Source organism: Phodopus roborovskii, unplaced genomic scaffold (assembly GCF_943737965.1).
Source record: "Phodopus roborovskii unplaced genomic scaffold, PHOROB, whole genome shotgun sequence".
NCBI classification, from domain to species: Eukaryota; Metazoa; Chordata; class Mammalia; order Rodentia; family Cricetidae; genus Phodopus; species Phodopus roborovskii.
The window spans coordinates 27970010-27997891 of record NW_026126470.1 but is presented as its reverse complement, the minus strand read 5'-3'; the positions used below and the strand labels follow the sequence as shown (position 1 = coordinate 27997891).

The window sequence follows — 27882 nt, the reverse complement described above, 5'->3', positions numbered from 1 at the left end:
CGGCCGAGCGCGCATGCCCGGGCGGGGCGGGGCGGGGCGGGGCCGCGGCGCGCGGGAAGCGCCGGCCGGGCTGCGGGTCCCTCCGCGCTGCGCAATGGCTGTGCCGGTGCCCGGCTACTCGCCCAGCTTCAAGAGGCCGCCGGAGGTCGTGCGGCTCCGCCGGAAGAGGCCTCGGGGCCGCGGCGCCGCCCCGCCCTCGGCGCTGCCGGAGCCCGCGCCCCGCCGCGCCGCGCTGGCGGCCGGGCTGCCCCTGCGCCCCTTCCCGGCCGCGGGCGGCAGAGGCGGCGGCGGCGCCGGAGCCCGCAGGAACCCCTTCGCCCGCCTGGACAACCGGCCGCGGGCGGCCCGCGAGGAGCCGCCCCGGGGCCCGCAGGCGGCTCCGGGCCCGGTGAGTCTCGGCGCCGGGCGGCCGGGTGTCGGGGCGGGGGTGGGCACGAACAGCCGCCGCGGCCCGGCGCCGGGAAAGTCCTCAGGGCGCCCGATGCCCAAGGCGACTCAGACCCTGCGGGTCCCTGCCCCGGCCGGGCCCCGAGGGCCGCGGAGGGTGAGTGGGTCTCGGTTTACGAGCGCTCCGCTCTCTCGGCCTAAGGTTAGGAGTCACCGTTTGTTAATGTGTCGGCCTGGCCTTTCCTCCCCTTCTGCTAAGTTCACACACAAGGCCGAGGTGAAACAAACGTGGGTAGGGTATGGGTTCGAGTCCCCCACTCTCCTGAGACTTGTGCCAGGTGAGGCCTTACGTGTTTAAGCCAGTCCCCTCATCATCGCTTATGTTTTAAATCAACTTTTTTTTTTTCCCTCAGCATTTAGATTCTAATGGGGAAAATGCCTTGCTGTGGGAGGAAGCGGCTCACGAGAGAGCTGTCACCGAGCTGTCTCAGGTACTTTGTCCGTGTGAGGGCCACAGTTGTTTAAGTGCAGGTCAGTCCCTCCAACCGTGTGGGCTCCAGCTCCAGGCGGGGCTGAGCTCCAGCTCAGTCCAGCTCAGAGGCAGGGGCCGGTACCTGCTCAGCCCCCTTGATGGCCTAGCCCACGCAATAGTTCTCAAAATTCATTTCAGTAACAAGTTTGAAGTCTGGGACTGTAGCTCGGTTTGTGAAATGTTTGCCTGGTGTGCAAGGGGCCTCTGGATTGGATCCCCAGCATCACACAAATATGGCGCACACGTCAGAGGGACTGAAGGAAGGATTGCCCAAAGTTTGAGATGATCCTATGAACACAGACAGTTGAGGCTGGACCACGTGAGGCCCTGTGTCGTGATAATAGGTGTGGGCTGTGGTGGCCAAGGCCTGCTTTATTTATGCTGGGGATCAAACCCAGGGCTTCCTGCAAGGAGTCTGGTGCGGAGCTGCATTGGGGGCTGCCCACTCGCGGCAGACAGATAGTATGCCCTAATGAGAACAAGTTGAAAGAGTTCCAAGATCCACACTGGCTTTCGGTCTTCCGGAGGGAGGGTATTTTCTTGTGATAATTCCCTAAGGGGAGGGACCCTTGTGATCTAGAGAAGGTAGACTTGAACAGTAGGTTGGTTGTGGCCAATGTTTTTTGTTTTGTTTTCGTTTTTAGTTGATTTATTTTTTTATGTATCCAGTGTTCTGGCATGGCAGAAGAGGGCACCAAATCTCATTACAGATGGTTGTGAGCTACCCTGTGGGTGCTGGGACTTGAACTCGGGACCCCTGGAAGACCAGCCATCTCTTCAGCACTGCTTCCCCCCACCTCGGAAATGTTTTTTTAAATCCTTTGAGTTCTGCCCAGGTTGCTTAGCCTGTCTGCTTTGTTGTCTGTAGTACTAGATAGAACTGTAAAAACTGAAAAGTGAGATCCATCCCTCCAGCACCACCCCCACTGAACTTTTTGTTTATTTAGTTTATTCATTGAGTTCTCTCATCCCATCGCAGATGCTCAGGCTTAGCATTACCTGCAGGGTCATCTCCCTGGCCCAAGCCCTCTTATTAGCTTGGTTTGCCTTCTTCTAGACTTCTCAGGTGAAATATATTTTTGATGTTGGACCATGCATAAATTTTGACACTTAGTGATCAGGAGTAGAATAACTAAGATTTTTATATTAAAAGAATATTCTTGAAATTCTAATTTTTGTGTTCTTTGTTTTCTAAAAGAGTCAACACATATTCTCTGAGTCAGATACGACTCCTTCAGAAGGTACTGAGTTACCTGCGGACTGGAGTATTAAAACCCGACTCCTTGTCACCTCTCCTCAACCCTTTTCCTGGGCAGATCATTTGAAGGCACAGGAAGAAGCCAGAGGGCTTGTCCAGCATTGTAGGGCGGCAGAGGTCACCTTACCCCAGAGTGTACAGGTAAGTCCGAAATGAAGGAGCCTGCGAGGGAAGGAGCATATGTGTGCATTTTTATGTGTGTGTGAGTGTGTGTGCATGTGTGTATGCATTTTTATATGTATGTGCGCGTGTTCGAGTGTGCGTGTGTGAACGTTTGTGTGAGTGTGTGTATGCGTGTGTGTGCGGATGTTCGTGTGTGCGCATGTTCGAGTATGTGTGTGTATGCGTGTGTGTACATTTTTATATGTATGTGTGCGTGTTCGAGTGCGTGAGTGTGTGTGCGTGTGTGTATGCATTTTTATATGTATGTGTGCGTGTTCGAGTGCGTGAGTGTGTGTGCGTGTGTGTATGCATTTTTATATGTATGTGTGCGTGTTCGAGTGTGTGTGCATGCGCGCCCCCACAGCCACTCAGGCAGGTATATGGACAGAGGCCAAAGGATACAGTCCCGTGTCCTCTTTTCTCTTTGGAATGAGGTCTGTAAGCCTGGAGCTACTATTTTGTAGCTAGCCTGGTGGCCAGCAAGCATCAGTGCTGTCCCTGTCCCTGCTCACTCAGTGCTGGGACACAGGCATTCACAGGCCAGTCCCAACCTGTTGCGTGGGTGCGGGGATCCGAACGTAGGCTCTTTTAACCACTGAGCCTCACACAGCAGCCCAGGAGTCTATGGTAGTGTTTCAAACTAAGTGTAGAAGGATTTGTCCTTAAAATCCACACACTGCTTTCTCTTAAGCTGTTCTTCTTCTGACAGGTGTAGACTCAAAATCTGACAATTCATTTCTCCCAAAAGGTACTTTCACACTCAGTTTGTTAGGTAGAGACTACTGAAGTCAGAAGTATAGACAAGCATCATTTTCTCTACACCATCCCTTTGTAGCTTCTAAGAAATCATGAAAAGCTACTGAGTTACTCTGGTTTTGGGGTGGGGAACTGTTATGTTGGGTTTTTTTTTTGTTTTGTTTTGTTCCCAAGACAAGGTCTCACTTTGTAGCCGTGACTGTCTTGGAGCTCGATCTGTAGACCAGGCTGGCCTCAGACTCATAGACGTACCCTGCCTTTGCCTCCTGAGTGCTGGACTAAAGGTGTGCAACCACCACACCTAGCCACACTGTGGTTCTTAATAAACTAAAGAATTAGTGAGGTCTAGAATGGTCTCAGTAATTACCTTGAAGCAGCTCAGCTGCGCAAACTAGGTTATAAAGGTTTACTTGAAATAGGACTTGAGACATAGGTCTCAGGAAATGAAGATGATTTGTAGTTCACCCTGCCCTGGGCTTACAGTTTCTGAGACTGTGTTCCTTGGGGGAGAGGGAGGCCCCTCCTCCTTGGTGTGGAAAGAATGTGAGTACTCTGTGCATTCACACCCTCCCCCCATCATCTGAATGCCTAGGGAAAGGCAGAGACAGGGCTCCAGTATGTGTGTGAGCTCTTTGTGACCATGCTCCAGCACACTGTTGTCCAGAAAGCAGAGGTGGACTGCACTCTAACCTCTGACCGTTGCTAATGCTTCCCAATAAAAAGCACTAGAAATTCTTAGACTGTGTTGGAAGGATGGTTCAGTGATTACAGGAACATACTGTTCTTGCACAGAAGATGTGTTCAGACTGCAGGCACACGTACAATTAAAAATAAAAATCTTGGCGGGCCAATGTGACGCAAGCCTTTAATCCCAGGACTGAGGAGGCAGAGGCAGGTGCATCTTTGAGTTTGAGGCCAACCTGGTCCACAGAGCAAGTTGCAGGACAGCCAGAGCTGTTACACAGAGAAAGCCTGTGTTGAAAAATCAAAAGTAAATAAATAATTGTGGGGGTGGGCTGGTGAGACAAGTGTTTGAGCTTTCATGGGATTCATATGTAGATCAGCCCGGCTTCACAGAGATCTGCCTTCCTCCTGAGTGCTTGGATTCAAGATGGCCTCTAATGAGTAACCCCCCCCCCCTTCTCCCCACCGGAATCTAGGATCCCAAGCTCTCAACTGAGCTGCGTTGTGCCTTCCAGCAGACCCTTGTCTACTGGGTTCACCCTGCCTTTTCATGGCTGCCACTGTTCCCTCGAATTGGAGCTGATAGGAAAATGGCTGGAAAGACAAGTCCGTGGTCAAACGATGAAACTCTGCAACATACTCTAATGAGTGACTGGTAAGTTAGTAGAGGTGTGCATTCCAGAGGTAAAGTTCAGTAGCAGGGTTCTTGGGTGGTATTGAAAGGGTGTGGCTCCTTGTGTTCCTTATCTGAAGCTGTTCATGTCCAGGTTTTAATAAGTTTGCTTTTTTTTCCAACTTTGTCTCTATCAAATGTCTGTATTAGATTAACATACAGACAGGCCTGCGTCTTCAGGGTTTCCTGCTCAGCTGATGCTCTTTCATCAGGGCCTGCTCCGGGTCTGTAGCCAGTTCCCAATGCCTGAAGAGCCTGTGCTTGGTCCCATGCACACAGTACTTGAATCATCGGCATGCACTCACAGCTGCAGAAACTTGACTCAGTATTTGAAAAGTTTTTATCTACTTGTCAGGCTAAATTAGATGGAATTAAGTTTAAGGTATTTTAACACCTGAAAATCTGCTTTTGTTTCACAGGTCTGTGAGTCTCACTTCTTTGTATAATCTGTTGAGGACAAAGCTTTGTCCCTTTTTCTACGTTTGTACCTACCAGTTTACTGTCCTGTTCCGGGCAGCAGGATTAGCCGGAAGTGACGTGATCACAGCACTCATATCGCCTACAACTAGAGGTCTGAGAGAAGCTATGAAAAATGAAGGTAACGATTTAGGTTCACGGTTGAGGATCCCTCTTGCCTGAGAGAGATGGCTGCTCTTCCAGATGACCCTGTCATCTTCCTGTCACCCACATAGTGGCTAACACCATCTGTAACTCAGGTTGCAGGGTTCCAGTGCCCTCTGCTGGCCAGTAGAGGCACCAGGTGCACAGTGGTACACAGAGGTCAGCACCTACACACATAAAATAGGATATTTAAAAAAAAAAAAAAAACTTTCCATGGTCTTTTACTAATGTTATGATTTAAAGAGATGTAGTCTTTTTTATTTCCTTTCTCCCTGTTGGTAAAGTTATTTCTAAAATGTAGCTAAACTTCATTATGCTCCTTTTTCTTATCGATGAAATAATGCACACAGTAGGTCCAAAAAGTCACTTCTCAGTGAATATGCTTGGCGCTGTGAAACATTTTTGCATGTGTGTGTTTCTGTGAACACACACACATACACACAGCTCAGCACGCATGTGGAGGTTAGAGAAGAGCTTGTAAAAGTCATTTCTTTTCTTCTACCATGTGAGTCCCCAGAAGTGAACTCAGGTGTCCTAAGACTCGGCACACTCCACCTGCTGAACCACCTCACCAGTCCTAGATTCTCTAATACTTTGAATTATCCAACCTCCCCCTTTAATAACCCATCAATTAGTGGATCAGGAGAGGGAGGGAAGGGTAGAGACACAGCCCTTTTGCTAGAAAACCCCAGCAGTAGTAACCCTGGTTAATGGAAGAAAGTGGAGTCATGTTTTCTTTTCTGGTGCAGGTATTGACTTCTCTCTGCCTTTGCTAGAAGAAAGTGGCCATAAGAGAAAAGTGCGAGCAGGAAACCAGGAGTGTGAGTACGTGATGGCGTAAACTTTTACATAGTCCCTAATGTGTGAATTCCCTAATTGGAGCTCGGTGAAATGAGCTGTGGAAGCACCGGCTCTGTGAATCTTTGCTAACAAGCAGTTTCCTAGGGAGCAGGCGGCCAGCGATGAAGACGAAGAGGAGAGCTTTTCTTGGCTGGAAGAGATAGGTGTGCAAGATCAAATCAGAAAGCCAGACCTGAACTCTATCAAGCTGTATCCTTTCTGTTGCTATGAAGAGCCTTGGTTGAGTTGGTGGTTTAGCCCTGGACACGGACAGTCCGTGTTGGTCCTGGTTTCAGTCTACCACATTCAAATGGTGAGCACTTCACTGGACCTGTGAAATGGGACAATAGACCCCAGGCATCTGGAGTCAAGGTAGCTATGTGCACTGGTATGGGTTTTATGTTTGTTTTTTTGTGGGTTGTTTTTATTTTTTGTGTTTTGGGGGGTTTTTGGTTTGTTTGTTTGTTTGTTGTTTTTTTTTTTATTTGTTTGGTTGTTTGTTTGTATTTTTGTTCTCTCTTTCCTTGATTGTCATTCTTAGACTTAGAGAAAAACATGAAGTGCAAATGGATCACAGGCCTGAATCTGTCGTCCTGGTGAAAGGACTCAACACCTTCACATTGCTCAATTTTTTGATCAACTGCAAGAGCTTAGTTGCCACTTCCGGTGCGCAGGCAGGCCTCCCCCCAACACTTTTGTCCCCGGTAGCCTTCCGGGGTGCCTCCATGCACATGCTGAAGGTGAGTGAGTTGACTTCACCTGCAGGCCAGCTCTTAGTGTGGTGCTCCCTTCTCTAAAGGCACTGGCTTACTTTAGGTCTTGATTTATAAAGACAGGCTCTCGGTATAACCTTGGCTGTTCTGGAACTGGCTACATAGACCACTCTGGTCTCAAGCGTACAGATATGTACTTGCCTCCGCCTCCCGAATGCTGGGATTAAAAGCATGTGATACCATTCCTAGCTCAAATTCTCAATTTAAAAAAAATAATTTGGGACTGGAGAGATGGCTAACTGGCTGCCCTTCCAGAGGTTCTGAGTTCAGTTCCCAGCAACCATCTGCAGTGGGATGTGATACCCTCTTCTGGCATAAAGTTGTGCATGCACACAGACTACTCACTCATACACCTAAAATAAATTTTTTACAAAGTACTCTAGGGATTGCGGAGATGGGTCAGTGGTGAAGAACACTAGCTGGTCTTCCAGCAGTCCTAGGTTGATTTCCCAGCAACCAGCCATCTGTAATGAGATCTGGCGCCCTCTTCTGGCCTGAAGGGGTACATGCAGACAGAACACTGTATACATAATCTTTTTTAAAAATGAACTGTAGGGAAGAAAAAAAAAATAGCACTTGCTGCTCTTATAGAAGACCCAACTCCTGTTCTCGTCACCAATATGACGACTCAGCCATCAGTAAGTCCAGTTTCAAGGGTGTCCTGCCTCCTAACAGATACAGATACAATGTGGTTGCTACACCTTTAATCCCAGCACTTGGGAGGCAGAGGCAAGCGGATCTTATTGAGTTCTGGGACAGCCAGGACCACATAGTGAGAACCATCTCAAAACAATAAAATTTATACACATAAATCTTGGTGATTTTTTAAATTGTTCTAGAACAATTTGGGCTTTGTTTTTCAGCACTAAGATTGACCAAGGGGTTTGGGGCATATTGGCAAACATTGTATCCTCAGCTACATTCCCAGGAGTTTTGTTCTTTCTGCATTAAAATTAAAATTGCTTACGAGCTATGGTGGTGGCAGGATGAGCAGGAGTTCAAGGTCGCCTGTGATGAGGCCGTCTCAGAGTACACTTACTTACCTCTATCACATACTAGCGTCAAACTCACTGTAGTGGAGGTGACCCTGGATTCTTGACCTTTCTGCCATCACTTCCCAAGTGCTCAGCGAATTTTGTGATTTTCTTTTCATACTGTATAAATTATACTTGGTAACAAAACCTTCTGGTGTTCACTTTCTCACTTGTCCTTCTAGAAAAAGTTGTTTGACCCACTTCGTGTAGATACCAGTGTGTATACCCAAAAACGTTACAGGTCTCAGAAACAGGAGATTGAAGCTACCTATATTGTAGTCTTAGGAAACAAAAGTAGTTCCTGTTTCCTGGCAGAAGAAACCCCAAATAAAGATCCACTGAACACATCTTCAACTAAGGGACAAATTAAGGTTTGATGCTAATTGTCTGTTTAAATTTTCTGAAGGCACGAAGCATGAACATAAAGACGCACGCTCTTTCTGGATACAGAGATCAGTGTAGTTTGGAGATCACAGGTCCCATCATGCCTCATGCTCTGCATTCTGTGACCATGCTACTCCGATCTTCACAGAGAGGGTCATTCTCTGCTGGGATATATGCACATGAGCCAACAGCTGTGTTCAATGTCCGCCTGCCACCGGGTAGAGACCTGAATAGAGTAAGTAGACTGTTGTAGCTTGTGTCCCCTTACTAGAAGTGTCACTGAAATGATATGCCAAGTTTGTATCCAGTTAGAAAGCAAGTTATGAATTAAGGAATAGCCATATGCACATCATAAGATTTATTAATTCAGGCAATACTACAAACTTCACAAACCTATGAAGCACTTAATGCTGTCACAACTGAAGTTTAGTGATGCGGGATTCCTTTGTAGTTTATGGAGCCTGTCTCCACAGTTACAGTTCTGTGTGCATGCTTAGGTACACGAGTGGGGAGTGGCCATAGGCGTGGAGGCCAGGGGTGATGGATGACTCATGCTGCATTGCTCTTTCCACAGCTCTGGTCACCACCCAGCCCTACTTAACTGATTTCCTTTGAATTCTAGCCATCTCTATTTAGGCTTTATAAAGTAAATTAACAGTCCTTAATTGACCTGGTACCTGTCAGTTTTAATAGACTGGCAAAAAATAAGTAAGGATCTATTAGTTTTTTTCCAGCTAGAGAGTGTGTTAGGATCAACTTTAGGCATGATGAAGTGAATGAGCCATTTATTTCCCATTCTTTATGGTGTTTATGGATGTGGACTTGTATCTTGTAGGAAGTTGTTCATAAGGACCTTGCTAACTGTGGGCTACACCCCAAAACCCTGGAGCAACTCAGTCAGCTACCACTGCTGGGGAAGTCATCCTTACGGAATGTGGAAATGAGTGACTACATTTTTAACTGGAGATCCTGAACACCAAAGTAAGCGTAAAGGGAAACTGAGGAAAAGCTTCCTAGCAAGGAAGGAAGTTGACAGTTTTTAAGCCTCTGGCTCAGTTTGGAATAATGTGTTCTAAAATACTGATGTGTTTTTTAACATTAACTTTCATTACATGCATTAGCATTAGGTTTAAAATCAATGTTTTGCTTTTATTATTTTCATATCTGAAGATGCATGCGTAAATCTTTGATAATAACTGTAACCTGACTAGAACCCTGAATTAAAAGTGAGTGTCGCTACGAAGGAGACATGAGATGCCCTTTCTGAGAAAAGCATCTCATGCACCTTCCTGGTAGGGTCTTTAGAGACGCGGGGACGCAGACACTGCCGCAAAGCTGGCGCTTCCTGTCAGAATGGACACTGGTGACCTCTAGCTCCTCCTGTCCAGTCCATCTTTGGTATCCCCCCAAGTGTTGGATGGTCAGTCACTCAGTCATGGGAAGTTAGTACTCACTGTGTTTACAGGTACTCTGTGTTTGCATGTGTGTATAAAACTCAGCATTTTTAAATAAACGCGCATAGAAGTCATTGGGTTAACAAATTATATATAGTACTTAGTTATGTTTTCATAAAGTCAGAGAATAAGACACCACACTTATTCCAGAGAAGGTTGTATTTGGGCCTTGAGCTTTTGAAAATAAAGTTTAGAGACATAGCATATGAATACCACTGTAATACACATGAATATTCTATCAGACCCTAAAAATTAACATAAACTTAAACTTTCTCATAGTCAACAAAATAGTGGCTGGTTGCCAATTTTTATTAGATAAGTTGGTTACAGCATTTTTATTATTTACGTCTATCTAGGTGTAGCTGAAATTCAAAATGCACATCAAAGTAAAAGTATATCACAACTCAAGCCATACTAAACATGTACTTGACCTCTGAAGTAGAATGCTAGTTGGACTGCCATTGTGACTCCCTTCTTATGACCCAAGTGGCTTTAATGGGGATGGAGGACTTAGTGCTGATCATGACACAACGTATCAACTCTCTTCTCACAACCTCTACAAAACTTAAGGGGAGATGGTGGCATAGCCCTGTGGAACAGATCTTACTTCATTACCTTAATAACACTGGCCCAGTCTCTGTCCAGCAGAACCCATTGTGAAATAGTACAAGGTGCACAGCCCTTCACTGATTACAGGCAAGTGTTACAGCAGCCTAGCCATAAGGAAGGGGAGTTACATCATAGTACAAAATACAGTATAAAAGCATTATTTAACATTCCACACTGAATATTACTGGTGCCTTCAAACAATTGTTTTGATGTTAGCCACTTAAAACAAATACATCACTAAAGTAAACAATATAAACATACCAAAACCCTGTATGGTTAAATACAATTTCCATGGTACAAAAGCCAAAGCCTGGAGATGTTTGTACAGATTGCTTTTTACACAATGTCTTAAATTGTGAAATATTTACAACATTAAGGAGGAAATACATTGTGATGCAGAGTAAAATTATCTGAAATGATTAATATAAAACCTCAATCTATCTACGTGAGGCACTCCTGAAGCAAGTGGCATTAGCCATGAGGTCCTTTGGTACAAGGCCCATTGCTTGAAGAACCACAGTAGCTGCTGTGGCTTTAGCATGCTTCTTATTAGGGCTGGCAAAGCTGGGCTGGTAAGCGCTTCCATTTATCAATACCTATTCAAGAAAAACATACAATTGGGCTGGTAAGGGCTTCCATTTCTCAATACCTATTCAAGAAAAACATACAATAAGAACAGCATCAAACTTTAATATCTATTAGCTTTGTACTTTTTCACTAAATTCTAAAACTAATTTATAAATTATAAACCCCAAGTTATATAAATTAATCTTAGTCCCAAAGCAGTAAGTGATTTTAAAAAGGGAATGCAGAATATCTGCAGATCCCCACATTTAGCAACGAGAAGCACTCTAAATGTACTAACTACCCCACACTCCCCAAGAAAATGCTAAATGTTAGCCAGACTTTGCCCATCCCCTCCCCTTTAATAATTTACAGTACCCTTCTAAGTTAAAAACCCACTCTACCCACACATATGCACAGCTGTAATCCACCCACAGAATATTAACACTATGTTTATACCACACCTATCCCTTAACCCTCTAACACTGATAAATAATTAGTATGTAAGTTCATACTTACCCTAAAGAGAAAATGTTTTCGATGATCAGGGCCACTATCATGGACCAAAAGAAATTCAGGTGGTTGCCACCTTCTTTTATTACAGATTTCCATCAAGGCAGACACAGGATGTTTGCCTAGAGAGAGAGAAACAACTAGTTATAAAAGGTTTCCACACTCTTTGCAACAACTTATGATTTCAAGGTATGGTAAGACAAGAAGAATTCAACAGGGTTTTGTTCTCACCTGACAAGTCTTTCATGGCAGCAGAGAAATTCCCAGACCTCTTTTGTGCTCTCTCTCCTACTGCAACAAGACCTTTAAAAAAGAAAGCCAAATTTACAGCATTATTTTTTTTTTTTCCCAATTATGGAAAGCCTAAAAACCCATGCCTCCCAATAAAACTTTACAATCATACACCTACGAAAACCTACTTAAGGGGTAGGGAATAGCTCCGTCACAAAGCACCACCATAATGGTTTGAGCTGGATCCCAGAGCCCACTATTGCTGGCACACACTTGTAATTCCAGCATTCCAGCACTAGGGAGACAGACGGGGTGGGTCCCTGGGGATTACTGGCCATCCAGACTCCCTGGAGGATGGTGGCTGAGGAACAGCATAGGCTGTCTGCTCTCTAACCTGCCTACAGACACAATGTGAGGACTTAGGAAAGGGTCATGGGACTGACTGTCAGCATCTAACTACTACTACTACTAACTACAGCTACTAACTACAAGTAACTTTGCAAATTCACCTTTTAAAATACAATGTGAAGAATAAAGGCACACCCAGTGAAAAAGTTAGTGTCCCAAAGGTAAGATCCTTTATCATAGCAACTACTTACTTTCTTAACAAATGCAAACCCTCCCTATACGCCACAGTGATAACAATGTCATAACCCAACAGCGTTTTCTCCACAGTGCTGAAGCTGTCAGCCACTCCGTCACCAGGTACACGCTAGTATATTCATCTCCCCTCAAACCTGTTTTAGGAAGTGTACACATTGTGCTGCATAATTTCAATGTGGATGTTCCCTAGAATTATGAAGTACTAATTGGATTCACAGTTAGTCTATTTACCAGGCCCATTAAAATTTAACTCCAACTTATTGTTGAACTTCAAAATAAGTCCAGTTTCTGAACAACAGGCCAAACTATACTGGTAGCGCATGTGTGTAATCCAAGAATTTGATTAGTCTAAGGTAACAGATTGGGGGGGGGGGGAGAGAGAGAAGGCTAACAGGCTATATGACCGATTGTTTCCTGTTTTTGTTCTGAGACAGGGTTTCTCTGTGTGGCTTTGGCTGTGTGGCTTTGGCTATCCTAGAACACACTGTATATACATCAGGCTGGCCTGAAACTCATAGAAATATGCCTGCCTCTGCCTCCAGAGTGCTAAGATTAAAGGCTGTTTTGTTGTTGACTCTGTGCAGCCATGGCTATCCTAGATCTTGCTCTGTAAACGAGGGTGGCCTCAAACTAAGAGATCTGCCTGCCTCTGCTAGGATCAAAGGCATTGCACCACCATGCTTAGCCCCTACCTTAGAAAAAAGTGAGTAAGTAAATAAAGGCTTAAATAATAAGAGCTGGCAACCTGCTGTGATTCTACATTGAGTGTATACTAACAGCAATAAGAGTTCAAGGTGCCCCAAGAGGAGGTAATGCCGACCTAACACTGCTGACCTTAGCTGATCTGTGCTTTCACCCACAACATAAATAGTAAGGTTTGAAAAGACAGGCAAAAACGCTTCAGGGAGTGGAAACGATGTAAAGTGTCTAAGGGAGATGGGGGGGGGGGGGGCGCGGGTCACACCTTAGGAATAAAGACAAAGGAACAACCCAAGGGTGGTGATATCGTAGGCCTGTAATTGTACCTTACACGAGAGACGGCCAGCCAAGACCCAGCAAGACCTTGTCTCCAAAACACAAGCAAACAAGTGGAGAGATGGCTCCACAGTTAGGAGCACCGGTCCTCTCCAGAGCGCCCTAACTCCATCATTCCCACAAAAACTGTCAAACTGTCTGAGCTTCGGTCCCAGGGCCTTACGGGCAGTGGGCATGCATGTGCAGCAAACACACACACACACACACACACACACACACACGATACCCACATATATAAATCATTAAAAAACAATGGACCAGGAAGATTTCCATGCCTGCACCCACATGCACTAAATAAATGTAGAAAATCAAAGAATAACAAGCAAGCATATATGCTGGTCTCCATTAAGAGCAAAAGAAAAAAAAAAATTTTTTTTTTTTTTGTTTTGTTTTTTGTTTTTCAAGACTGGAGTTTCTGTGTAGCCCTGGCTGTCCTTTAACTCACTCTGTAGACCAGGCCGGTCTTGAAATCAGATATCCGCCTGCCTCTGCCTCCTGAGTGCTGGGGTTGAAGACGTGTGCCACCACCGCCCAACTTATCTCCTTAAATTTAATTATTCAAAACTCATACAGATTTTCATAATAACTAACACAATGCAAGCTGTCACATCACACAGAACTTACCTTTCCGGTCTGTTTTAAAGTCAACAAGGATGGGCTCCTTATTCCCTTCTTTGTTCTTCCCTAGCCCTTCTCCTTCTCTCCAGCCCATTTTCCTCATCAGGACAGCGCCCATCCCCCCGGTGACTGGGGCTGCTCTTAGGAACTGATCCTGTCCAAAGAAAAAAGGGAAAAGGCCCCCATTCTACAGTTAGAACTGAACAAAGTTAATGTAACTTAAAAAGAAATCTTACTTTACTTCTATCTGAAGTAGCATTAATTTATGTTCTTCTATACTCATACATTCTGTAGCGCATGCTCTAATGACAATAATTACCAACACTCTGAAAGTCAAATGGCAATTTCAACAGTTGCCCCTCAGTGCCCCCCTCCAAAACAACAACAACAAAAAGAGCATTCCTGTTTTCGTCCACTATTTAGGTTCACTGGTATCTCTTCTTAGCTTGCAAAATAAAAAGAAGGCAATGTTAAAACAGTCAATATTATTATCTCAGGTATACCTAGTTTATGAATAAAGCCTGGAAATTATTTTAAAATAGTTTGGACACTGAAGAAGCAAACAATTATCTGTCATCCAGTTTTCTTCCCCATTCTACTATAAAGCAAGTATCAAATGTTTACTTAAATAGTCCCTAAGAAACAATAAATTTACATGTAGTAAGCAGAAGGTAAGCACATAAAATACCCTGAGTATAACCAAATGTGAACTCTTGTAGAGCCTGGCTTGATGTTAAAGACTTAGAAAACTCCTTAAGCGTTTACATACCTAGGCCTCGGTAGCAGCAGGGTTGTGAATAGTACGGCTGGCACTGACCAGGGCAAGAAGGCAGCTACAAGGATTTGGCCCTGAAACAAGTTTCCATACAGAGGGGTGAAAGTTCACAGGTTATTCTGTGAACAATCATCTCTCTTGTATCCAACCCACTGAACCATAATTTCCATCAAAGCAGCAAAACACTTAATGTCCCGAGCTGCACAGCTGTGTGCTCTAGCACGGTCAGCAGTTGAGAATGCCAGGGCCTCTTTAAAGATGCCAGTTCAAATCTACCAGGCACCAGCTCCGCACTTCATCTACGCGGGACTTCCCCTTTCTAATTGAAGCACCTATAAACCATGTTTTATTTCCAATTATTACATTGTAGGTTAATGTTCTCTGTCAGATATATAACAAGTCATTACAGAGAGTCAAGTGTTTGGTAGGTCAGCAAGCAAGTAATGAATTATTTTTCCTTCGTAAGTTAATACTTAGAAGTTATATTTTTAAACTGTAGTAAAATATTTATGCTTTGTTTCCCAACTTTATAATTAAATGTTGGGGAGAAAGCATGCTAATGGCATGTGACTAGACATTAAGTTCCACGAGGTGCTCTGATGGAGGAGGCAGCTGCGGAGGTAAAAACATACCCCTGGTTCAGTTCCTTATTTGGTGCAGGCCATGCATTGTGGATGTATAAAGAGAAAGTTAGCTGATGCTTGGGTATCAACTGCCTTGATGCTACACACCTACAGTGACTTTACTTACTTCCAGGTTCATCTCCCCTCTTTTCCAGGAAACACTCCTAAAAAAAAGGGCAACTGTACAGACAGAGTACAATATAAATCCCCAAGTACCCAGTTTCCCAAGTCTGTTTGCTATTATATTAGCACAAAGTCGTCTTAATGTAATGAGACCACAGTAACCAACATTTTTATGAAATCAAATCCCAAATCATTTGAGAAAAAGGCCTATTAAAAATCAATTAACTTTCAAATGTCTTACTGGTAAATATGTGTATTTATGAAATATTCCTCTTAACCTAAAAGTATTACTAAAACAAACTAAAGAACACAGAGGTTATCGATTACCTTCGCCTATGGTTTTTTTAATACATGACAGTATTGTGCCAAGAAAAGCCAAATGGTCATTCCAACATTTAAATACCAATGAAACCATGCACACATTATCATTTTCCTGTGAGTGCTGATTCGTTCTATTATGTAACTTAGTCTGATGAATATACAATTTACCAAAATAATTTGCTTCCCAGAATATATCCTATTTTAAATGTAAAGGTAAAACCACTTTAAAAGTTCTAAAGAAGAATCACAAACTAAAAACAGCAAAAGTATATTTGGGACAAAATATCTAGGGAGCCACTTGAACAAGTGAAGACTCACCTTGGAAACACACCTATGTTTACCTCTCTTTATACATAAACACAGTGTGGCACACTTCACGATGGAAACCTTCCAGAAGCTTCTACCTTCTGGGAGCACATAAACTATTAATGAGCATTAAACACTCAAAAATACAACATGTCTAACTTCCTACAGCCTTAAGCCCTCAGCTTCAAGACCAGATGAATGAAGTAAGACTCAACATTTGGCTCTGCAAAAGTTGCTTACCATCTAAATTGAGGGCCCCAATTTCCAATGTCACAATAAAGAAAACACATAATTCTTCCCACTAAGATGAAAGCTACTTCTCAACTATCATTTTCACAACTTATACAAATATTAGTATGTAAAATGAATCTAATCTGTATAACTATTTCTTTACTATCCCCTTTCCCTAAAACCAAAGCCTAAGTACATATTGGTGCAACCATTTAACAGGTAAAAGGCAAGCACAATGAAGATGTATGCCTTATATTAATTTGTTAATAAAAGAATCACAAGTAATGCTTGCTATAAAACTGTTATGGTATTATATGTCCAAAGCAACCAAAATTTTATTTTTTAAAATCCAGCTCACCCATGAACAGCCCTCATTCAATTCTACAGGTAATAAGTACCCATCACATGACTGGTTATCACTGAGGCATCGATAAGAACCTGTCTCCCACCACTTGACAACTGGGAGACAAAAATTCCAAGGAATTACTTGCCCACGATCACACAAGGAGTCAGGAGTACAGCAGGACAAAGAAACCTTCCCAGTCCAAGAGGCCAGCAGCCTCCCAGTTTCAGCGCTGTGTTTGCCAGTACTCCTGAAACACATTTTTCATCACCCATCCAACCACAGCCCTTTTCCAGACATTTCTTCAGAGAGCCCCTTTAACCACCTAAGACTCCCCCAACAATGAGGTAGCCGTAGGTAGAGTTGACAAATCTCATTGCAGGAATCGGAGATGAGGTGCACCTACATCTTCGTATCATGAGATGTTCCGTCCTCTCCCTTGATTTTAGGTCTTACATATCCTGTTTTTTCATGAAGTCAGTGGTTCTCAAATTGAGCCTGTGGATCACCAGAGGCCACCAGGACCTAAATGGTGGTCCACAGATAGTTATCTTCAGCCCGTCCCACCCTCTCACCCCCCTTCACAACTGCCCTCCCAACATCCCAACCATCCTCCCCGACCTTTCAGTCCCATGGCAAGTTTACCACATGCAGTATTAATTAATTGTATCTAACAGCTGACCACCATATAGGGGCCTGGGGCTAGAAGTCATGACGAAGGTAGGAGTGGAGGTATTTGTAAGCAGGTACAGGTACTAATGAGAGGACCAGGACAGAGGAATGGAATATTAGGGTGGGCAAAGGGCTCTTGGGGGTAGTGATCCACCAAAACTAAACCTGTAATAAAGTATCCCATGATGAAAAGTTTTGAGAACCACTGCTCTGAAATGATTAGGTTAGTAGTCCAACAGCAACTGTGGAATAGTCTCAACAGCACCTGGTACAGTTAGCTTCAAAACAGTTAAATGAAACCACCCCCACTAAAACCAACAGAAAAAAATGATGAAAACCAACAACCTCCAGATACAAAGTGAGTGGCCCTTGAGCCGTATGTATGCATTTGGTATTGTCAGGACTTCGGCCCGTCTCCATCTTCAGTGTCCATCGGGGACATGTGCACATAGCAAACTTACTCAGTCACTTGCTCCTGAGTTTTTTAATGTGTGGTTATTAAAACAAACAAAACAAAAACAAACAAACAAAGAAGCCACCTTAGCATTGTATTTTTGATAGTCCGTGTACCTTTTTAATCCAGGCCTGGGCACCAGTGTTAGCCAGCTGCTCCTGTGTCAGGACCTGCACTCCCGTACTTCCTGTGAACTGCCCAGGGATAGAGTTCAGCTGAGCCCAGGCATCAATCTGAAGAAAAAGAAGGCATCTTCAATAAGTAAAATTACTGATCTGATGAAAGTGCCACACTGGTAATCTGATTCACCCAGGAAAAATGGTTTGGTTCCTAAAATAGCCAAATAATGGTATATTTAAAGTCCTGTGTTTTCCTGAGTCTTCCCGTAAGTTTTACAGCATTCAGTGAAATCTACTAATGCAAGAAAAGATACGAGGTTTCTGTCTACAGTCGTTCTGTAAAGTATCAGATGAGAAACAGTACCTATAGCCAAAGATCTCTACCTTTGCCATTTGACCAATCATACATTGCATTCAAATAAACTCCATGACAGATCTTTGGCTAATACCTGTAGCATAATAACCTATATTTATCCATGGTATAATACAATCACAACACCTACTATGACACAGAATCGGGTGTCTTTCATATTGCACTTAATGCATACCTAGTATTACCAGCAATGGTACTTCCTACCTAAACTTTTCCTACACAGACTTAGCATAAAATGAAAAGCTGTTCCTTCCTGCTCAGAGCAGATTTGGTTCACTATTATTTGGTCATGAACCCCAATTCTACTTACTACGTGTGGGTACCAGCTGACTAATGTAGCTCAGTTTGCTTAGCTGAAACAGTAACATGGAGTTGTCCTTGGCACTTCTGTGCACATCAGACTATAAACTCTGAGGTCAGGATGGATTTTCTGTTTGGTTCTCAAGAAATAGTTCTTAACCACAGTACACAATAAAGATTTTCTTAGTTATTAGGTCTGAGTCATTTTTATTTTTAAAAATCAGTTACTAGGACAGAACAAAAACTTTTATTTTTAAAAATCAGTTACTAGGACAGAACAAAAACAAGTATAAAACAGTTATGTAGACTTTGGATCCAGTCCCCACTAACATAACTGAAAACGATAATAGTCAGTCCCTCACAGTGAGGGTTACAATGCTTCAGACATCCAGATAGTGAGACTCTCATTTAAACATGAAAAAGGCCACATACCCGTTCTTGAGCTCGATTTAACATACTCATGGCTTCAAGGTCAAATGCATTCTCACTGAGCCTCTTCTGAGCAAGTGCCCGTTCACTCATTGCTGTTGAGATGTCCACAGGCTAAGAAAGAAAACATAGATAATTATCCCAAATTACCACAGTCCCCTCATTCTCTCAGGTGCCTCTATAGCTTCAGATGCTATGTGTAAAAATAAACATAGTCTATAGATTAAGACTCTTGGAAAATGAGAAGATTCAAAAGGCAAAGAGGACACTCCTGGAAAATAGAAGACAATTAAGGTAAGTTAATTATCAAGTATTCAGAGGCAGAACTCAGTCCAAATTTTGATTTCATTAGTCTATTTTCTACAACATCAAACTATAAGCCCCAAGTTTCATTATGAACTCATCATCAGTAGCCTTTCCTAACAAGCCATTTAGGTGAAATGGTAGTTTTTAATGGCTACCACTTATACTGTTATTGATATCCCTCATCAGTTCACCTTGCTCTATGTGGTCATTAGTGTAACTTCCAGAAGTAGTAAGCAAGACGCATGGACAGGCAAGCAGTGCACCAAAGTTTTCCCTCATGCGCACGCTTCATAGCACAGTTGGGCAGGGATACGCTTTGGTCCTAAGAACCCAGGATCTTAAAAAATCATTTTCAGCATATAGCTATTTTGAATGTACAAGCATTGCCATAATCCACAAATAACACTGACTATTTATAAGTATTTAAATCCTCCCCCAAAATTCTGTCTTCTACATCTGAAAATTTAGGCTAAGGCTAACGTGTAGTTCAATGGTCCCGTGTGAGGTGGGTCAACAGCATCACAGACTTCTTTACACAACGAAAGCATCGCCTCGTGCCAAACAGGCATCATTAAAGCAGATTCTCAACTTGGACTTAAGGGCTTAACCACAGAACAAAATCTTTATGAGCAAAACAAATTGGGTTCTAGCAACACAATATTCTTTCCTTCAATATCATTTTAACATACTAGTATTTCCAGTTATGCCATACAATTAACATTTTTATAAAATATCTAATAAAAGGACTTACTATTTTCACATACATAGGTACTGCGTAGATATGAGTCAGTAAAGCAGCTTTTAAAAACAATAGAAGCTACTGATAATCTCACTCTGTGTGGCACTCTTACAGAAATAACCCTCTATACCAAAGGGAGCTTCAGGAATGAAAGAATAATGTGTAAAGATTAAGCGTCCTTTCACCAACTTCAAATCTGCTTACATATTACTCTTAAGTGATTGAAATTTTCCAAGGCTCATTTGACCAAATCATTTTTTAAAAAATAGCATACTTTTCTGGCTTAAAGGGAAAAAAAAAAATTTGTGCCTCTTTGACTACTGTAAATGAAAGAACAATTACTTGTTCAGTTAACATACTTAATGTTTATTTTTAAGGTCTAACAAAAACTAAGATAACCTATGATGTAAAGTCACACCAAAATACTATATTCACCTTTTGCTTTTACTGTGACTTAATCTCTGGAAATAAAATCTGCTCCATGTGATTCCTGGGTCTCTCAATGTGAATATAGTTATTTCAGACCAAAATTTCTATTTACCAGGCCAATCATGAATGTTACTACCTAAACTGACAAAGTGGTATTATCCTGTAGGTATTTTTGTTTGTGTAAACCCACCAAACCACCAAATGAAACATAATACCATCCAATTAGCCTTCTTAGACTTACTTTGGTAAGAGCAATATGCAAACCTTACTAAGCCATAGTAAGTTTGTATTCTTCAAAGACTAAATACTGAAAGACACTGGAGAAAGTGTGTCTACTCACTCCAATCAGAAACTTCCAATTTCCAACATATATTTCCAACTTTGAAGCCATAAAAATACACTTAGCTCCAAAAATTAAATCTTTCTAAGTAAAACAACAAAAAAAATATTTAGCTAAGAATTTATCCTTTACAGGCCTGTTTATCTATCAAGTCTCAGGCCTATTTCATATTAAATTTACATCTAATTATAAAAGGCACATTTAATATAACAATCTTGATGTTTAAATAAGTTACAACTATTTCCTAATACAACTGCATTTATTTTTCAACAGGCTTAGCAAATAAAGCATGACGTTTATATAAAATGTTTACTTACTCCTATTTTTAATGTGAAAAAAATTGAGATAATGTAGGCATCTTAGGTTAGGAATATAGCTGAGCTACACTGAGTTTTCCTCCCTGGCTCCACAAAAGGATGGACTTTAACATCTACAGTTTAGCTAGCTTTTCAAGGTAATTCATATTATATGCTGAAACATAAAAGAATGACTACAGTCCTCAAAGCACTAACATTACATAGCCTCATTAAAATACATAAAATACAACAACTAGCTGGGCATAGTGGAACACAGCTTTAATCCCAGCATTTAGGATGCAGAGGCACATGGATCTGGGTTCAAGGCCAGCCAGAGTCATGAAGAGAAACCCTGTCTTGGGGAAAACACACACAGTTAGTTAGCATTGGAATATGGGAAATTTGGTGGCTGATGACTGCTACATTGAAAAATGTTTTTTAAAAAAATCTTAACCCGCCTTTAATACTGTTAAAAAACAAGAAATATGAGAAAGGTTCCAAGGTTCCCCTCTACAAACTAAGAGAGATATTTTTTAAATCTGTAACACTACTGTCAAATTATCAATATGCTTTGTTTCTTTTCCACTGATCCATGAACAAGTCAGCTTGCTTCCAAATATAAAATGAACGTCTGTAAGTAACCCTGTGGTAGCACTGCTCTAGGTACTACAGCAGAAAGGCTGGGTTCTCCTCACCTAAAAGGAAAAAGTATCTACATGCAGTATCCTGAACTGTAGTTGTCACATTTCTTTAATCCTATCTAAACCACCCCAAGACTGCTGACACCAGGGTACCACATTTCATGTCCTGTAATCACACACACACACACACACACACACACACGTTCCCTTCTACAGATTTCACACTTCAACTCCTCCATTCACTTTCCTCTCCCCTCTTGTGAAGCCCAAAAAAATGTCTCTTAAAAATGTCACTGAATGTCAGTGACTCATAGAAAAGCGCTAAATGTTAAGTGTGAAGGGCTAAATTGAACTATTTTCTACATAGGTGACTGCAGGTTATCTCAAGAGGAATAAAAGAAACTTATTAATAAAACAGCTAAAGCAAAAACATCCAGCCTATAAAGCATTTACAATACTTAAACAAAAATTATTAAAAGTGAACCAATTCATATGAAATGAGTCAACTTCAAAAAGGAAAGGAACGTCGACATAGAGCATCCCTGTCACTTTTTCTAATGAAATTATGAATATTTTTATTATGTAAAATTATAGACCATGATTGAGTTACTAATATTTTTGTCCTTATAAGTACTTCAGAGAAATTCAGGGTCAACAGCCTATAAAGATCTAGGGAAAAGAAGAGTAAGTAACAAGGCCATAAACTACAGTCTAGCAGTATTATAATTCAAGAACCTATACTTTAACCCCAGTTACACATCCTTTTCCAAGAAGTTAGCTTTGAAAAATTTCATAAATGAAGCACTTCTAATTTCAAGAGAATTTTAGCTACTTGGATGTAGACAGGCTATACTAATACACACCTAACACACTGCTTGAGACAGGAATGAAATTAGTAATGACTTAGTTATTACACCACTTGTGCAAGTATACTTACTACTTCTCATCTACCAATCAGCCTTTGCTAACCTTATTAAAGTACTGTCCTCGACGACTACTTTTTTAACATTAACTTTCCAACTTTCTTTGTTTATAAATCAGATTCACACAAGTATCCTGAAAATTCTGTAGTCACTCCTTTGTGAGGATGCTGCCCGCTGGTGTCTGGGAAGGAAGACGATGCTATGGCAGAGGGAACGACATCTGATGAACTCCTTTCCAGAACAGGGATCTAAGCAGTTTCGTCCATGTCATGTCAGCACACTCAAGTGCAAGACAGTTTTGGGTTAGGGATGACAAGGATAACTTTAGGCCTTGTGAAGATAAAATTCTGTCATCTTTGCTGAAATGTTTTATGGTCAAGACTAAAGACCTATAAACTTCAATTATACTTATTATAACAAAAGAGATGGATTAAACGCTACCTTGCCATTTAGGAAAACAAAATTGCATTACTCTGCCCCATTGAAATCTTAAGGGTCAGTGCTCCCAGAACATGTCAACTGAAGAACACCAACTCTACAAATAGTACACTTACATGGTAATAAAGTAACGAGCTGAATATTATGTATTTTCAGTTTCCTTGGGGATCTTTAACATTGCTACAGCAATACATATATGAAAGCAGAACAATTGTGGCCCTTCCTAAAGTTCGGGTCTCTTCTTTAAAGCAGAAGTTAACTTGCACACTTTGCATCTTGACCTTTACATAAGTAGCTCGGTTCTCACACTGCATTCATCTTCCCAGAGACATTATGCTTTATTCATCTGACCCACTGGCAGAGCAGAGCACTCCTTCTGTTTCGTGTCTGTCTTCTCTGAACACTGCCCCTTGATTAGAATTGACCCTTGGATGGGGACAAGGCTAAGACATCACTTCCAATGGAGACTGAAAATGGCAGTCATAAATTTTAAGTAATAAACTTTCTTGTTCAAAAAGTATAATCAACATGCACTAAGCACTTTCCCCATGATTCAATAGAAGCTAAAACTCATAGTCATTTTCTCAAGAAAATGTCAGAATTCTATAATATCTCTAAGTCTTTGCTACATAGGAGATTCTAGGGCTACATTCAAAAGATAATCTGTAATAAACTACTAAAAGCATATCTATCAGGACATCTAATTATGTATAGCCCTCACCTGGTTTATATCAAGCCATTACTAAAAGATTAAATTAGCTACAAATGTCAGTTCCCTCCTGAAATGTGGGAGCGGCCTGATATGGGGGTTAGTAAATAAACCAGCACTAACTCATTCCATCTACAGTGCTGTCCAAACCAGACCCCCTTCCCCTCACTGGTGATGGTTTGATTTGCTTCCGTTGTTGAACTTGGTGTGAATACAGACCATCACCCTTAACTGTCAACAAAGTTAGCTGCACTGACCAGCTATGTCCATCAGCATTACTATGTTCCCATTCAAAATGCCGCAGGTCAAAAAAACACAGTGAAAATGTCGCCTGTGAATATCTCTGGGGCAAAGTATTGCATGAAAAAGTTTGATTTGAGTTCTGTTTACTTTGACTTTACAAAAAAGATTTATCTGTAGAACTGGAAGTGTCTACTGGAAAATGTTTATGGCCAATGTAGGGACCCTCAGGTGAAGAGTAGAGGTCTCTCGAGTCCATAAGCTGTCTTAAGTCCAACCCTTGGAAAGCGGGCGAGGTGACGACTGCAAGTCTCTAACTCCCACCTCCCGTAGTCAAGTCTCCACCCGCCCAGATCCCCAAGCGTGATTTTGCACAACAAGTTAAATAAAAGTAAACTGTTTATTAAAAGACACAGCAAAGATACAGATACAGAGATACATACAAAGATACAGATATATATATATTTACATATATATACAGTTTTGCTGTTCTCATGTGCACTGTACTTAGCAGCACATAACTTAATCAGGCGGCATTTTAATGGGGTTGTTTTGACATTTGGCATTGTTACTGCGTCATTTTGACAAGATACAACTATTGCCTTGAGAAATTTCAATGTATAAATTCCACTCCTCCAACTTTTAATCGTAGCTAAGAGGGGAAGGAGAAGGGAATGAAGAACCAAGGCTGGACACTAGGTTAAACACAAGAATTCAAAAGGGCTAAGGTAGCACAAGGAAGGGAATCACTGAAATCAAAGGCTGTCTGCAAACCCAGAGAAATAGTAAGAAACTCACTTAAGTAAGGGCGACAGGTATGTACTCAAGATGTTCACATCAGCCTACAATGACTTTTCAACCCAGTTCTTGTGTTGAACCTGAGGACCTGCCTTCTCTCCCCTCAAATCCCTCCACCCAACATACTTGCTACCACCAAAATCTAGAGCTATAGAGCCTTGAAGCAAAACGGGAAGCTAAATAGTTGTACCTTGGGCTACCTTCCCACAAGTGCATGGAGGGCCCAATGTTGGGTAGGGATGTGATAACACTTTTCTCTGCAATTCGATGCTTTTCACTTTGTGGCTTCGTTCCACAAAGTGAATTGCATCGAGTTACTGTCAAATGAGAAGCTGCGGGTTGTTTCATCTGTCGTTTAACCCGGCCCTGCCGTTTAACCCGGCCCTAAGAAGAGTGAAACAGAATCCAAATCAGATATGAGATAACAATAAAATGGAAGATTCAGATCACAAACAAACAGTGGCACCCCACTACTTACCTCTGAGGGCAAGCTGCTGCTGAAAACGTTGTCGTCATCTTTGCCCTCCTCACCGCTCTTCTCCACAGGGACCCACTCTCCATAAACACTGTCGGCTTCTTTTTTCCGATGCTGGGACCCAGATGACACAGGAAACTCCTTTGTTAATGTCACTTGGCTTTTTGGTGGAGTTGGCTTTGCTGCAGCAATCTAAAATGCAGGATTTAATTAGAATTCATTGTAACAGATACCATAAATGGTTTCTAAAGAATTTCAATAAAATCTAAGGGAAATGTTTACTTTCATTTTTTGTTTTTGTTTTTGTTTTTTTTTTTTTTTTGCAGTGCCAGGAACTGAAACCTCACACATCCTAGGGACCCGCACTAGCAAAGAGCCACAGTTCTAGCCTTACTTTTAGAGGGAATATCACTATCCATCCCAGTACTTATATACTAACATGCTATACTCAGGGTACTAACTCCACAAGGCCTTCATCAGTCTGTTAGCGCTTTACTAATACTCACATTCAGATTGAAAAAAATGGGCTTGGGTTCACTGAGTTTAAAGGGATGATGATAAAAAGGAGGTTCTTCTTCCTCTTCATCCGAAACATGAGGTTTATTCACTATTACATCATCGTCTTCTTTACTCTGTGCAATCTGTTTGCATTTCTTAAAGTAAAAACAAACAAAAGATGAATATGATTTACACAAAACAGCATATAATTTTAAAAAAGAATCACATAAGATCAATTTCAAGTAATCAACAATTATGACAGCTTACTAGATACATTATTTAAACACACACTGGCTGCTCAGTCAGTCAACAACATTTATTGAGCACCTACTATGTGCAGAGCACTGTACTGGGCACTGTCTTCGGAAAAATACAAAAAAAAAATAAAATAAAATAAAATAAAAAAAGAAAGAGAGGAAGGAAGGAAGGAAGGAAGGAAGGAAGGAAGGAAGGAAAAAAGAAAACGGGAAAAACAAAAAGGTAAAGACATGGTCCCTGCTCCAAAGGAGCTTACAATCTAATACGAGACAAGAGTACATGTACAAGAAGTAATTGAAGAACCTTTATACAGAGCAACACAATAACAAGTGCAAACTGATATAATACAAACAGTACATAAGTGCTAAAAGAACAAAGGCTTAAGAGAGAATATTCAGGCAGGGTTTAAAAAAAAAAAAAAAAGAATATTCCTTCAAGAGTTTTAAGCGCAATTTCCATAGTAAAGAAGAAATGGGAAGGAAAGGAAAGTCATCTTGGTCAGATGGTAGTGAACAAGTCAGGAGAGACTTGCCGCATGGGACAAGAGCGCTGAAGATGAAGCAAACAGCAGGACGCTAAGTGTTCACAGGGTTTTAGAGAAACAGCTTGCATTTGGTAAGTAAGCAAGAGGCTTTCTGCTAGATCTTAAGTTATAATTCATACTATAATGAATCTAAGCAAGGAAAGAAATTAAGAAACTTTATAATCCCCAAATGTAGTAAAAGGTTTTAAACATTTGTGGCATAGTAAATAGTAACATGTCTCTCCATAAATGTTTTTAAAATTTATTTAAGGACTGTAACTTAAGAATGGAAAATAAGGCATGATGGAGAGGGTGCAATTGATGCAGTCCAACATATGAAGTCAATTCCTTCCCCAGAAGCAAAGGAACAGATTCCATTCATAAAAAGGTTGAGAGTAAATTTTAGTAGACCTGTCTATACAAGCAGAATTTGTCACATCTATTATCAATTGAAAACATTACAATAGAATTAAAAAGCTCAATTAGCCAAAAACACAAGAGTGTATCGAGCATGTAACCAACAGGAGCAGAGTATGCTGACAGTGGCAGCTGCCATAAGGCTAGCCGATAGCAAGTTTCAGTATATGAAACTGTTATTTCTGGATCCTAGCAGCAATATTTCAGCGTCTTCCCCACACACACACACAAAATATTAAAGTAAAACAAAGCTTCCCCAAAAAGCCTTAATTTCAAAAGATCAATTTTTTTAAAAACAAAAATAAGTATATTTAAAATATGTTACTGCCAAAACCCGAACCGCAGGAAGAACTGATAATGGCCGGCCATTATCGCCAATGGCTGGTACCAAACAGCCAAAACCCGAAATGTTGATGCGAAAGAGGTTCCTTTCAGGCAATGGCCAGCTATTCTCACTAATTTCCAAGCTCCGGTGGCAAAAGATCATTTCTGAAGATTGTCTGTGTCTTTGCGTATATGCAGTACACTCTTGGCGATCAGTGAACACGTCGTGAATGGAAACGAAACTGTAGGCGAGCTTCTGCGTGTTGCTCACTCAACACCTCCTCCATTCAAACGAACCGTTCCACTCCTCAGTCAGTTTGGCTTCTAAAACTGGAAAGCAAAAGTAATGGGAAGTAACTTTTTAGCTAGCGGAGCTTAGCCATCCCGGATAATGGCCTGCTAAACAGAGCTTCTGCCGCCGCCACATCTGTATTTCGGGTTTTGGGCACTCGGTGCCAGCCATTATCAGTTCAGCCCACAATTCAGGTTTTGGCACGCTCCAGAGTCAACACCACTTAGGAATGAAAACAAAGTCTGTCTAGCTTACCTCAGTTAACTCTTCGATGGTGGCTCCTCCAGACTTTTTAGCAACCTTCTCTTCTATTGTAGGTGGAGGGGCAGGCTTTAGGTTTGGTGGTAAAGGAACACCAGCCTTAGCACACATGGCAGCTGCATTAGCTTTGGCTATTTCAAGTAATTGAGCCTTATCTGTTAGAGGAAAAATACAA

At 41.8% G+C, this 27882-nt stretch overlaps 2 protein-coding genes across 12 annotated transcripts in view; one reads left to right on the top strand and one right to left on the bottom strand.

Annotated features, from left to right (window-relative positions):
• The first annotated feature begins 34 nt into the window (after window positions 1–34).
• On the top strand, window positions 35–22781 carry Donson (DNA replication fork stabilization factor DONSON). 2 transcript variants are annotated; one of them, XM_051191897.1, is made up of 11 exons: window positions 35–388; window positions 801–878; window positions 2118–2318; window positions 4256–4434; window positions 4872–5050; window positions 5823–5898; window positions 6019–6123; window positions 6455–6653; window positions 8127–8339; window positions 8940–9085; window positions 22593–22781. In XM_051191897.1, the coding sequence occupies exons 1-10, from the start codon at window positions 95–97 to the stop codon at window positions 9075–9077; spliced, it is 1662 nt and encodes a 553-aa protein (XP_051047854.1). In that variant the 5' UTR covers window positions 35–94; the 3' UTR covers window positions 9078–9085; window positions 22593–22781. The 2 variants fall into 2 exon arrangements, with proteins under 2 accessions (XP_051047854.1, XP_051047853.1); XM_051191896.1 differs by lacking the exon at window positions 22593–22781 and having other exon boundaries at window positions 8940–9650.
• Window positions 9700–27882, bottom strand: part of Son (SON DNA and RNA binding protein) — a 32103-nt gene continuing 13920 nt past the window's right edge. For 2 of the 10 annotated variants that reach the window (XM_051191886.1, XM_051191891.1), the window contains 9 exons: window positions 27702–27862; window positions 25641–25787; window positions 25138–25326; window positions 18804–18914; window positions 17696–17812; window positions 13738–13885; window positions 11476–11547; window positions 11251–11366; window positions 9700–10763 (listed from right to left, as the gene is read on the bottom strand). In XM_051191886.1, coding sequence (XP_051047843.1) covers window positions 10605–10763; window positions 11251–11366; window positions 11476–11547; window positions 13738–13885; window positions 17696–17812; window positions 18804–18914; window positions 25138–25326; window positions 25641–25787; window positions 27702–27862 — 1220 coding nt within the window. In that variant the 3' untranslated portion in view covers window positions 9700–10604. Of the gene's footprint in view, window positions 10817–11250; window positions 11367–11474; window positions 11548–13737; window positions 13886–14499; window positions 14581–15138; window positions 15294–16343; window positions 16952–17695; window positions 17813–18803; window positions 18915–24242; window positions 25044–25137; window positions 25327–25640; window positions 25788–25927; window positions 27485–27701; window positions 27863–27882 lie in introns of those variants that run through there. The other 8 variants (XM_051191887.1, XR_007834989.1, XM_051191888.1 and 5 more) reach the window with 8 other exon arrangements.

Excerpts from the sequence above, each read along its gene's own strand:
- Donson (XM_051191897.1), top strand. The coding sequence starts at position 95 with ATGGCTGTGCCGGTGCCCGGCTACTCGCCCAGCTTCAAGAGGCCGCCG. Across the intron at positions 879-2,117 it reads CTGTCACCGAGCTGTCTCAG|AGTCAACACATATTCTCTGA; the intron begins GTACTTTGTCCG and ends GTTTTCTAAAAG. Across the intron at positions 8,340-8,939 it reads CGGGTAGAGACCTGAATAGA|GAAGTTGTTCATAAGGACCT; the intron begins GTAAGTAGACTG and ends TGTATCTTGTAG.